The sequence below is a fragment of the Oncorhynchus gorbuscha genome, linkage group LG08 (assembly GCF_021184085.1).
Source record: "Oncorhynchus gorbuscha isolate QuinsamMale2020 ecotype Even-year linkage group LG08, OgorEven_v1.0, whole genome shotgun sequence".
In the NCBI taxonomy this organism is placed as follows: domain Eukaryota; kingdom Metazoa; phylum Chordata; class Actinopteri; order Salmoniformes; family Salmonidae; genus Oncorhynchus; species Oncorhynchus gorbuscha.
The window spans coordinates 70,271,464-70,285,081 of NC_060180.1; the positions used below are offsets into that span (position 1 = coordinate 70,271,464).

The window sequence follows — 13,618 nt, forward strand, 5'->3', positions numbered from 1 at the left end:
CACTCTAAAACACTAAGCAAAAGGTTTCCGCATAAGCTCCACCATACGGTATATGGGCTACTTCCACTAATTAATCTTTTAGTAATAGTAGGCCACCTAGGACTGAGTCTTTTTGTTTTTTCATAGCAACAAGGCAACAACCAACCAACGAGGGGAGGAGGAGGAGGGACATTATCCAGGACCAATCCGCCCACACAGAAGCCCCCAAGCCCGCCCATGGCTGGACGTGGAACTCTTGGGTAGGTTGTCCAGAAATTAAAGTGTGTGTACGTACGTGCGTGCGTGTGTGTGCGTGTGTGTGTGTTTGTGTGCGTGTGTGTGTGTGTGTGAGCTTGTGTAGTTGACGTGCACTTAGTATTCTCTGTGTGTGTGTGTGTGTGTGTGTGTGTGTGTGTGTGTGTGTGTGTGTGTGTGTGTGTGTGTGTGTGTGTGTGTGTGTGTGTGTGTGTGTGTGTGTGTGTGTGTGTGTGTGTGTGTGTGTCCTCTCCAGGCGAAACACCTCCTATAAGACCCTGGAGCCAGTCAAGCCGCCAACAGTCCCCAACGACTACATGACCAGCCCTGCCCGACTAGGCAGTCAGCACAGCCCTGCACGCACAGCCTCCCTCAACCAGAGACCCAGAACACATAGGTTACTTGCACACACACACAAGTACACATACACACTCATTCACTCACAGACACACATAGACAGACACACACATACCCAAAGACAGACAGACAGACAGACAGACAGACAGACAGACAGACAGACAGACAGACAGACAGACAGACAGACAGACAGACAGACAGACAGACAGACAGACAGACAGACAGACAGACAGGCAGACAGGCAGGTAGGCAGGTAGGCAGGCAGGTAGGTAGGTAGGTAGGTAGGTAGGTAGGTAGGTAGGTAGGTAGGTAGGTGTGTGTTAGTGTGTTTGTTTTACCCAGCTGGGAACCTTCCACTGGTCACAGCTGTCTGAACAGCACAGCAAAGGTCGCATTTCATATTGGAGGAAACAAACAACACTTCCTTGACCTGTTTTATTGACCTATTTTTGTCATTAATAATCAAAGCAGATGTATGTCGAGGAGCTTGTGATCACTGAAAAATACATTTAAAACACACCATCTCTCACACATTTGATATGTTATTTCTGACATATTATGTTGTACAGAAGCAAGCTGAACTGTGGTAGGAGCTCATGCTGCCATTATTACAGGTTGTCTGACACCCTCTCTTCCCTCACCATCCCTCTGTTTTAATCTCCTTATCCCCATCACTCTCTCTTTTACCTCTTCCCCATCCCAATTTCCCTCTCTCATTCTCTCTCTCTCTCTCTCTCTCTCTCTCTCTCTCTCTCTCTCTCTCTCTCTCTCTCTCTCTCTCTCTCTCTCTCTCTCTCTCTCTCTCTCTCTCTCTCTCTCTCTCTCTCTCTCTCTCTCTCTCTCTCTGTCTCTCTCTCTGTCTCTCTCTCTCTCTCTCTCTCTCTGTGTCTCTCTGTCTCGCTCTCTGTCTCGCTCTCTGTCTCACTCTCTGTCTCTCTCTCTCTCTCTCTCTCTCTCTCTCTCTCTCTCTCTCTCTCTCTCTCTCTCTCTCGCTCTCTGTCTCTCTCTCTCGCTCACTGTCTCTCTCTCTGTAGTGGCAGCAGTGGGGGTAGCGGGGGGCGAGAGAACAGCGGTGGCAGCAGCATTAGTGTTCCTCTGGCCGTGCCCACGCCCTCCCCTCCCAGCCTGGGACCAGGTGAGCCAAGCAATACATATCCTTCAGTTTAGCTTAGCATTTAGCCTTCCATTCTGTTATTGTAGCTTCTATGTTAGCTTAGCATTTAGCCTTCCATTCTATTATTGTAGCTTCTCTGTTAGCTTAGCATTTAGCATTTCTCTCGGTCTAGCATCTCTGGTCACCTAGTTTAGGATTTAGACTTCCATTTTGTTACCTTAGCTTCTCTGTTAGCTTAGAATGTAACCTTCCATTCTGTTATTGTAGCATCTCTTCTCTGTTAGCTTAGCATTTAACCTTCCATTCTGTTATTGTAGCTTCTTTGTTAGCTTAGCATTTAGCTGTCCGTCCTGTATTGCGTCTCCTACTTCTATTCGTCTGCTTCTGGTTTGTCTTGAACTAAGCCATTTGTTTGTTTATTGTATCAGCTTGTCAAAATATGCAACCGAAAGGTTGCTGGTTCGAATCCCTGAGCCGACTAGGTGAACAATCTGTCGATGTTCCCTTGAACAAGGCACTTAACTCTAGTGTTTTTTCTTAGCAGCCTATTTGTTCTGTCAGTGTGAAATCTCTTTGGACAGTTTGTTTTAGCCTCGTATGATGCATCAGCTGTCCATCTGGATCCTGATGGAGATGAATATTTTAATTAGATTTTGGCAGCACATTATATCTTTCCATAGAAGTATTTTTTTCTGGCTGGTTTGGTTGTTGTACTCGGGCATTCTAGTCACAGCCGAGTCTCTTCCATCCACATATAAACAAATGACCTGAGGTTGACTTCAGTGAATTTGAAAGCCAAATACTTCTCTACCTCTCTCGTTCCCTAGTTCACTCACTCTCCTTCCCCTACCTTCTTTCTCCCTATAACTCTCCCCTTTCCCCACCTCAACAACCACAGCAGCGGCCCACCAAGGCCCAGGCCTGGGTCCCATCCCTATGGCCCAGTTTGGCACCATCTCACGACAGGTCTCCCGCCACAACTCAGCCACTTCCTCAGCCTCCATGGTGTCGGCCACGGGTACCTACCGCCGGGCGCCCTCCGGCAGCTCCCATTTCTCCATGTCCCAGCAGCCCCACCTCAACGGGGGCCCTGCCTACCCCCAGAACTCAGGTAAGACCATGGAAAGGAGTTTTATGGTTGAAGGAATGTTGAGTCTGACCAAAGAACAACGTCAATAGGCCGCCCGGTTACTGTGTGTCCTGGATAGAGGTAGCTCATTTTCACTTCAGCTAAAAGAGGAGGACATTCAGGGCAGTGGAAGACAGAAATACACACGCCCACATTAGCTGACAGACTCGAGGAGATTTAAGACGAACGTCGCAGACATCAAACCAAGGCTGTCAGTATCTCTGTCAGCACACACACAACATTGACCCATAAGAGGTGGACAAGTTTGGGTGACTGGTCTATGTGTCTGAAGGCAGCTCGATGTTTCAGGGCTCCACATCAACGCTTGTCTGCTTACCCGGGGAAAATCAAATACATTGTTGGACAAGCAGATTATAGATTTAAGTTGTCCGAATTGGAAAAATCAAACAATTAGGCTACTCCGATCAGAATTGGATCAAAGTGTCCTCCAGATGTGATGTTTTGCTCACTGTCCTCTTAGTCTCTGCAGAGCACATCAGAGTATAATTATTGTCAGCTTGCGTTGATAGGCACGGGGGGGGGGTCTTTTAATCATGGAGTCGCGAGATGAGTTTTTTGAGATCAAAGCGAGCCTTGCTTATGTTCACACATTTGTTGATAATAATTGCTGGTGAGTTATTTGGCCAGTTATAGCAAATTGTTGGTCTGCAGTGAAAATCCTGGAAAAGTCATTGTGTGAGAGGACAACGGACTGACTATAGTAGATAACCAGCCAAACTACACAATATGTTTTGAATTGGCTATCTGGCTAGTTAACTATTTTTTTAACTGGCTTTCTGGCTAGTTAACTATTTAGCTATAAGCATGATTTTCCACTGGCACTTGTGTATAAGTGGTGCAGTGGTCTAAGGCACTGCACCTCAGTGCTAGATAGTATTACAACTGGCTGATTGGGAGTCCCATAGAGCGGCGCACAATTGGCCCAGCTTTGTCCGGGTAGGCTGTCATTTAAAATAAGAATTTGTTCTTAACTGACTTGCCTAGTTAAATAAAATGACCACAAATGGCCAACACGCAGGTGATACAGGTAGTCAGTTGATACAGGTAGTCAGGTGATACAGGTAGTCAGGTGATCCAGGTAGTCAGGTGATACAGGTAGTCAGGTGATCCAGGTAGTCAGTTGATACAGGTAGTCAGTTGATACAGGTAGTCAGGTGATACAGGTAGTCAGGTGATCCAGGTAGTCAGGTGATCCAGGTAGTCAGGTGATCCAGGTAGTCAGTTGATACAGGTAGTCAGTTGATACAGGTAGTCAGGTGATACAGGTAGTCAGGTGATCCAGGTAGTCAGTTGATACAGGTAGTCAGTTGATACAGGTAGTCAGTTGATACAGGTAGTCAGGTGATCCAGGTAGTCAGGTGATACAGGTAGTCAGTTGATACAGGTAGTCAGTTGATATAGGTAGTCAGTTGATACAGGTAGTCAGTTGATACAGGTAGTCAGTTGATACAGATAGTCAGTTGATACAGATAGTCAGTTGATACAGGTAGTCAGTTGCTACAGGTAGGCAGGTGATACAGGTAGTCAGTTGCTACAGGTAGTCAGTTGATACAGGTAGTCAGTTGATACAGATAGTCAGTTGATACAGGTAGTCAGTTGATACAGGTAGTCAGTTGATATAGGTAGTCAGTTGATACAGGTAGTCAGTTGATACAGGTAGTCAGTTGATATAGGTAGTCAGTTGCTACAGGTAGGCAGGTGATACAGGTAGGCAGGTGATACAGGTAGTCAGTTGATATAGGTAGTCAGTTGATATAGGTGCACATGAAACCAATGCTGCATACTCCGGTCTCTTAAAGGAATAAGTCAAAGAGTATGAACACTGTCTGAAGGCCTCTGTAACCATGCTGTCAAGATCTCCCCAGAATGCTGAGCTGCAGGGTTAGATCAAAAGCCTGCACACCCAGTAGCTCTCCAGATGAAGGGTAAAAATCTGTCATGCCTTTTGGTGGGAACAATCTGTTATAACACCAGGGTTAGAGTGAAGGGAGGAATTGTGTCCCTTGACTAACCAGTGCCCCCGCACATTGACTCTGTACCGGTAACCCAGGTATATAGCCCCGCTATTGTTATTTTACTGCTGCTCTTTAAATATTTGTTCGTTTTATTTGTTTTTCAATTATTATTATTATTTTTACATTTTATTTTATTTATTCACATTTTAAAAAATAATTTTACTTTAATGTTTATATTTATTTATTTTATTTACATTTAAAAAATATATATATAATATATATTTTTTAAATTATAATTGTTTTGAATTATGTCTTTTATTTTTTCAATTTCTAGGATAAAATAAATAAATAATGTAACCAACAACTGCATTGTTGGTTAAGGGCTTGTAGTAAGTAAGCATTTCACTGTACGTGCTACCCACCTGAATACCTGTTGTATTCGGTGTCGGTCGCCTAGTGGTTAGAGCGTTGAACTATTATCCGAAAAGGTTGCAAGATTGAATCCCCGAGCTGACAAAGGAAAAATCTGTTGTTCTTCCCCTGAACAAGGCAGTTAACCCACTGTTCCTAGACCATCATTGATGGAAATGTAGAATTTGTTCTTAACTGACTTGTTTAGTTAAATAAAGGTAAAAACGTGACTGATTTGATGTCAGCCACCTATCAGAAGACAGTTGAGTGTTCTATACAGCAGTATTACACAGTATGTTATTTGTGGTTTCTCCCAGCATGAAAAACTGGACAAAACTAGTTCAAATGACAGTTTCTGATTGTAATGATGTCATTTTAACAGTTTCTGGTTATAATGATGTCATTTCGACAGTTTCTGGTTATAATGATGTCATTTCAACAGTTCCTGGTTATAATGATGTCATTTCAACAGTTTCTGGTTATAATGATGTCATTTCAACAGTTTCTGATTGTAATGATGTCATTTCAACAGTTTCTGGTTATAATGATGTCATTTCAACAGTTTCTGGTTATAATGATGTCATTTCAACAGTTTCTGATTGTAATGATGTCATTTCAACAGTTTCTGGTTAGAATGATGTCATTTCAACAGTTTCTGGTTAGAATGATGTCATTTCAACAGTTTTCCATACTGTGCCTAGTGGCCTGCAAACTGTTTCAAATCATTCCTGTAATATTGGGAACTATGCATGAAATGGTACCTAAACACAACACGGTGTCTGATAGAGTACTGTGAGATATCATGTTACCGGGCTGCATGTTGTTTGTCTACATACCTAGTGGCAAAAACTGGTTGAAAAGACGTCATAATGACATAATTTCAACCAGTTTGTGGTTGTGATAACCTCATCGCTGGGCATGTTTTACTGTCTATGGAGAACAAGCATCCCACAAGGCATTTATATTCTGCTTCTATCTTTCTTATTGTCTTGTTTCAGTGCCACTCGTTTTATTGTTGTATCTGTAACGTGCCACTATCCTAGATAAAAGATACATTTGGAAGATACTCTGATAATAAAGTCATAGTAGCTAATTGAAAAAAGCTGAAGCAAAAACACTATTTACTCACACACTGTGTCTTACTGCTTTGTTTTGATCTCTGACAAGCTTATTTATCTTGTGTTCCTCACACCTTCCCCTCCACCCTATTTCTGTCTCTGTCTCTGGTCTGTCTGTCTCTCTCTGGTCTGTCTTTCTGTCTCTCTCTCTCTCACTCTCTCTCCCTCTCTCTCTCTCTGGTCTGTCTGTCTGTCTCTCTCGCTCTCTGGTCTGTCTGTCTCTCTCTCTCTCCATGGTCTGTCTTTCTGTCTGTGTGTCTCTTGTCTCTGGCCTGTCTTTCTCTATGTCTCTCTCTCTGGTCTGTCTGTCTGTCTGTCTCTCACTCTCTGATCTGTCTGTCTGTCTCTCTCTCTCTCTCTGGCCTCTCTTTCTGTCTGTCTGTCTCTCACTCTCTGGTGTCTGTCTGTCTCTCATTCTCTGGTCTGTCTGTCTGTCTGTCTCTCTCTCTGGCCTGTCTGTCTGTCTGTCTGTCTGTCTGTCTGTCTGTCTGTCTGTCTCTCTGGCCTGTCATTCTGTCTGTCTGTCTCTCACTCTCTGGTCTGTCTGTCTCTCACTCTCTGGTCTCTTTCTGTCTCTCATTCTCTGGTCTGTCTGTCTGTCTCTCTCTCTGGCCTGTCTTTCTGTCTGTCTGTCTCTCACTCTCTGGTCTGTCTGTCTGTCTCTCACTCTCTTGCCTGTCTGTCTCTCTCTCTCTGGTCTGTCTGTCTGTCTGTCTGTCTGTCTCTCTCTCTGGCCTGTCTTTCTGTCTGTCTGTCTCTCACTCTCTGGTCTGTCTGTCTGTCTCTCACTCTCTTGCCTGTCTGTCTCTCTCTCTCTGGTCTGTCTCTCTCTCTGGTCTGTCTTTCTGTCTCTGTCTCTCTCTCTGGTCTGTCTCTCTCTCTCTGGTCTGTCTGTCTCTGGTCTTTCTGTCTGTCTCTCTCTCTCTCTCTGGTCTGTCTGTCCCTCTTTCTGCCTGACCTTGTTGCTGCTTCCAGTGTCTGTAGCTCCTCCTCCTCCTCCTCCTATGGTCCAGCTGACACCTCAGATCCCTCTGACCGGCTTTGTGGCCAGAGTTCAGGAGACCAGTAAGTCTCTCACACACACACGGGTAACATCAAAACGACTTCCTCAGTCCTACATATCAAACCAGAACCTATTAATCCCCTTTTATGTTGTCTGTCATGCCTTTTTCACACGCCCCCTACTGCCTTTAGACACACCCCTTCTATGTCTTGTCTGTCTTGCCTTTTTCACATGCCCCCTACTGTCTTTAAACACACCCCTTTCATGTCTTGTCTGTCATGCCTTTTTCACACACTCCCTACTGCCTTTAAACACACCCCTTCCATGTCTTGTCTGTCATGCCTTTTTCACACACTCCCTACTGCCTTTAAACACACCCCTTTCATGTCTTGTCTGTCACGCCTTTTTCACATGCTCCCTACTGCCTTTAAACACACCCCTTTCATGTCTTGTCTGTCACGCCTTTTTCACATGCTCCCTACTGCCTTTAAACACACCCCTTCCATGTCTTGTCTGTCATGCCTTTTTCACACACTCCCTACTGCCTTTAAACACACCCCTTTCATGTCTTGTCTGTCACGCCTTTTTCACATGCTCCCTACTGCCTTTAAACACACCCCTTCCATGTCTTGTCTGTCACGCCTTTTTCACATGCTCCCTACTGCCTTTTGACACACCCCTTCCATGTCTTGTCTGTCATGCCTTTTTCACACGCTCCCTACTGCCTTTAAACACACCCCTTCCATGTCTTGTCTGTCATGCCCTTTTCACACGATCCCTACTGCCTTTAGACACACCCCTTCCATGTCTTGTCTGTTGCCATGGTCACTGAGAGACAGTGGAGAGTGTTCTATGGTTCCATCTCTGTTCACTGAACACACCTGACCTAAGGTTTGGAAAACTGCATAGTCTCAGCCAAGTCAAGCACGGTTTTGCATTTACATTTACATTTAAGTTATTTCAGACCCGGGGCACAGTGACCCTCCCAGTGTCCTTATTCAGGTGACCTTGGTGGTTTCTCCAGCTTTCAGATCCCAGTTTCATCCTTCCGGTCATTATTTAGCTTTTAGACCTTCAGGAGATATAGGTCTCTGAACTACTGGGTCTCTTCCGGGGCGGCAGGTAGTTTAGTGGTAAAAAGCCGGAAGGTTGTTCGATCGAATCCATGAGCTGACAAGGTAAAAATCTGTTGTTCTGCCCCTGAACAAAGCAGTTAATCCACTGTTCCTAGGCTGTCATTGTAATTAAGAATTTATTGTTAACTGACTTACCTAGTTAAATAAAATACAGTTAAGAAGAATGCTCTGTCATGCCATCTGCTGGCCAGTACAGGTAATCACATGTCTGGTAGATCAGGATAATGCATAAAATAGAATATATGAATTCATGATTATATAATGTTCAGGAGCAACATACTGGTAGGGGCATTTGTTCAGTTTGGAGTGGCAGAGCTGATCTCATGACATTTTGATAACACTATATGAGCAGCCTGTGGGCGATACATCATGTAGATGGTAACCTGTCATAAGACTGACATATCAATTCCATGACAACTGGTTATTGAAATTATACTTGTTGTATGCATGGTATTCATGTATTATACTGTAGGTACAGGCAGTATATCCTAAACCTGAAAAACCCTGCTTTAATATACTGTATATATATATATATATATATATAACCTAAACATGGAAAACCATGCTGTAGATTTGAATTGGCATACATACAGTACCTGTCAAAAGTTTGGACACACCTACTCATTCAAGGGTTTTTCTTTATTTTTACTATTTTTCTACATTGTAGAATAATAACACATTATTGAATCATGTAAGTAACCAAAAAAGTGTTAAACAAATCAAAATATATTTTATATTTGTGATTCTGCAAAGTAGCCACCCTTTTGCCTTGACAGCTTTGCACACGCTTGGTATTCTCTCAACCAGCAATTAACAGGTGTGCCTTGTTAAAAGTTCATTTGTGGAATTTCTTTCCTTCGTAATGCATTTGAGCCAATCAGTTGTGTTGTAACATGGTAGGGGTGGTAAACAGAAGATAGCCCTATCTGGTAAAAGACCAAGTCCATATTATGGCAAGAACAGCTCAAATATGCAAAGAGAATCAACAGTCCGTCATTACTTTAAGACATCAGTACCGAAAGTTTCTTCATATGCAGTCCCAAAAACCATCATGTGCTATGATGAAACTGGCTCTCATGAGGACTGCCACAGGAAAGGAGGACCCAGAGTTACCTCTGCTGCAGAGGATAAGTTCATAAGAGTTACCAGCCTCAGATTGCAGCCAAGATAAATGCTTCACATAGTTTAAGTAACAGACACATCTCAACATCAACTGTTCAGAGGAGACTGTGCGAATTAGGCCATCATGGTCGAATGGCTGCAATGAAACCACTACTAAAGGACACCAATAATGAGAAGAGACTTGCTTGGGCCAAGAAACACGAGCAATGGACATTAAACCGGTGGAAATCTGTCCTTTGGTCTGATGAGTCCAAATTTGAGATTTTTGGTTCCAACCGCTGTGTCTTTGTGAGACGCAGAGTAGGTGAACGGATGAAGTCCGCATGTGTGGTTCCCACCGTGAAGCATGGAGGAGGAGGTGTGGGTGTGCTTTGCTGGTGACACTGTCAGTGATTTATTTAGAATGCAAGGCACACTTAACCAGCATTCTGCAGCGATACGCCATCCCATCTGGTTTGCGCTCAGTGGGACTATCATTTGTTTTTCAACAGGACAATAACCCAACACACCACCAGGCAGTGTAAGGGCTATTTGACTGAGAAGGAGAGTGATGGAGTGCTGCATCAGATGACCTGGCCTCCACAGTCACCCGACCTCAAACCAACTGAGAAGGTTTGGGATGAGTTCGACCGCAGAGTGAAGGAAAAGCAGCCAACAAGTGCTCAGCATATGTGGGAATTCCGTCAAGACTGTTGGAAAAGAATTCCAGGTGAAGCTGGTTGAGAAAATGTCAAGACTGTGCAAAGCTGTCATCAAGGCAAAGGGCGACTACTTTGAAGAATCTCAAATATAAAATATATTTTGATTCGTTTAACCCTTTTTTGGTTACTACATGATTCCATAATGTGTTATTTCATAGTTTTGGTCTTCACTATTATTCTACAATGTAGATTTTTTTTTTGTAAATAAAGAAAAATCCTTGAATGAGTAGGTGTCTAAACCTTTGACTGGTACTGTATATTTAGGAGTTTTTCCCTGGTCAGGTCACATGGTCAGGAGAAACCCTCGACCCTATTGATGTCACAGAAAAAAATAGAATTACTACACCAGTCGATTAAATTCCACTTCCATAATGTCCATCATTTCTTCCCCGTCCTCGTCCAGTTACAGACGACCCGGTCCCCCCTCCACCGCCCCCTCCCGAGGACGTGGTCATGTTTGACGAGCCCTCGCCCCCTCCCCCGCCCCCGCCCGTGGACTACCAGGGGGATGAGGAGGCGGCCGTAGTGCACTACAATGACCCCTACTCTGACAGAGACCCCCACTGGGCCCCCAAGGCCTACGCTGAGAAAGGTGAGTTTGACTGGTACCACCGAAGATACAGAGACCAGGCACTGATCGCCGTTTCAGCATGATTTAGGGGCTGTTTACAAAGTAAATGTCTGTGGACACAGACGGTCAAACGTATCCAAATCTGGACGGCCAATTTAGTGCAGTACACACTATACACCCATAAATTGTATATCTTGGGTTTAGGCCGACTATAATATTAGTACTGAGTCTGTACTGTAATGTCTCTAAGTTATCCTAGTACAACCCTATTCCCAGTAGTTGTCCTCTCTCTCTGTTCTGTCGGTGGTCAGATTGCTAATGTATAAGAGAATACAGTGAATAAATGAAACAAATGTATTTTACAGTGGTGGCCATTTATGACTACTCCAAGGACAAGGAGGACGAGCTGTCCTTCATGGAGGGCTCCATCATCTACATCATCAAGAAGAACGATGATGGCTGGTACGAGGGCGTCTGCAACGGCGTCACCGGCCTCTTCCCCGGCAACTACGTAGAATCCATCATGCACTACACAGACTAAGGGCGGCCATTTTGAATGAGAAAAAAATGCCAAGATGTTACCAAAAAAAACAACCATTTTGAATCAAGTGTTGTGTTTAGTATTTGAAACGACAAGGTAGGTTTTAGTAAGATGTTGGCTTTTTTTTTGGGGGGGGGCAACTCTTATCCACACAGCAACATATACATTTTACTTTCACAGACACACATAGAAAGAAATAATAAATCAAACAGAAATAAGTGCATTAGGACATGAACAAATGTTTGTCTTTGTCCAAATCGCAGATGTTAAGAAGCAAAATAGTCTATTTACTATGCTACATGTTGAAAAGGAGGGGTGGGGAGCTGGGCCAAGGGGCCAGGGAATAGGGGCTAGGGAATAGGGACCAGGAATAGGGGCCAGGAATAGGGACCAGGAATAGGGGACAGGGAATAGGGACCAGGAATAGGGGCCAGGGGGTAGGGACCAGGGAATAGGGGCCAGGGAATAGGGACCAGGAATAGGGGCCAGGGAATAGGGACCAGGAATAGGGGCCAGGGAATAGAGGCCAGGGAATAGGGGACAGGGAATAGGGGCCAGGGAATAGGGACCAGGAATAGGGGCCAGGGAATAGGGACCAGGGAATAGGGGACAGGGAATAGGGGACAGGGAATAGAGGCCAGGGAATAGGGACCAGGAATAGGGGCCAGGGAATAGGGACCAGGAATAGGGGACAAGGAATAGGGGCCAGGCAATAGGGGCCAGGGAATAGGGACCAGGAATAGGGACCAGGAATAGGGACCAGGAATAGGGGACAGGGAATAGGGACCAGGAATAGAGGCCAGGGAATAGGGGACAGGGAATAGAGGCCAGGGAATAGGGACCAGGGAATAGGGACCAGGAATAGGGAATACCAGGGAATAGGGACCAGGAATAGGGACCAGGAATAGGGGACAGGGAATAGGGACCCAGGAATAGGGACCAGGAATAGGGGCCAGGGAATAGGGACCAGGAATAGGGGACCAGGGAATAGGGACCAGGAATAGGGAATAGGAATAGGGACAGGGAATAGGGACCAGGAATAGGGGCCAGGGAATAGGGACCAGGAATAGGGGCCAGGGAATAGGGACCAGGAATAGGGGACAGGGAATAGGGACCAGGAATAGGGACCAGGAATAGGGACCAGGGAATAGGGACCAGGAATAGGGGCCAGGGAATAGGGGACAGGGAATAGGGACCAGGAATAGGGGACATCAAAGGGGAATACTGAGTGTAGAAGTCAAAAAGAACTGAAGTGATTTTTCTTATTTCTGGTGATGTTTTGGTTTTGTTGTATAACTTGTATATACTGTAATGTGTGAAGCTGACAGTTGGTTTGCCAGTAGTGTGTTTTACTTGTGAGTTTTTTTTCTTCATCGGCGTCTTTTGATTGGTCAGCAGCAAGCCAAGTTGTGCCAGATACAGATGGTTTAACTCAATCATATTTTGTCGTTGTGTTTCGGGTAATATTTTATTTTCTACCCTGGGCTCGGCCAAATGTCACTTGATAAGAATGTTTTTTTTTATGTGGAAAATAAAGTGTATCTTGCTTATATTTTATGCTGTCAGGCTACTATAGAAAATGGTTCCTGAAATGTGCTTTGCTTCAAATGGCAAACGTCAAGAAACGGATTATTGTACTTTTGTTCCATCATGGTTCCATTGTGTTAGAATATCTGCTTAGTTCTCAATGGCTTTTTATACGACTTCAATTTACACGGTTTTGATTTGCGACAAACGGGTTGCGTTCAGGCTATCCGACCGTTGCGTTCTCTTTTTTCAAGTTATATCATCCTGAGTTTTGTCAGTGGGGTCTGGATAGGTGCTTATCTTTGGTGCTTGGTAACAAGTATCACCTTCCATTAGCAACACAACCTCAAAACTAGGACGCCGGGCTATCAAAGAACGGTAAAGGCTGCTAGCCTACCTACCTATTGAGCAGTACAGGGTGATTTGTAACGATGCTATATGTTCACTCTTGAACGTACCCTTGCTCTATCCTTTCTATCACAGTGGATGTAGACAATTTAGCAGTGCATTGTTATCTCAAAATGTACTAAAACGATTGTCTTAAAAAATAATAAGACACATTTGTGCCACACGTTTATGATGAAGTCGTATTCCACACACATTTCAGTGCATCGTAATACACAACTTTCTTGCAAACATGACATGATGCTATCTATGACTGAATACAGTTTATGATGA

General features: G+C 44.3%; 1 protein-coding gene across 4 annotated transcripts in view; it reads left to right on the top strand.

The window, feature by feature from the left end:
* Nucleotides 1-11,560, top strand: part of LOC124042136 (abl interactor 1-like) — a 46,806-nt gene extending 35,246 nt beyond the window's left edge. For 2 of the 4 annotated variants that reach the window (XM_046360503.1, XM_046360504.1), the window contains 7 exons: nt 127-239; nt 491-631; nt 1,626-1,726; nt 2,604-2,816; nt 7,315-7,404; nt 10,705-10,893; nt 11,238-11,560. In XM_046360503.1, coding sequence (XP_046216459.1) covers nt 127-239; nt 491-631; nt 1,626-1,726; nt 2,604-2,816; nt 7,315-7,404; nt 10,705-10,893; nt 11,238-11,413 — 1,023 coding nt within the window. In that variant the 3' untranslated portion in view covers nt 11,414-11,560. The remainder of the gene's footprint in view (nt 1-126; nt 240-490; nt 632-1,625; nt 1,727-2,603; nt 2,817-7,314; nt 7,405-10,704; nt 10,894-11,237) is intronic. The other 2 variants (XM_046360505.1, XM_046360506.1) reach the window with 1 other exon arrangement.
* Nucleotides 11,561-13,618: the final 2,058 nt, after the last annotated feature.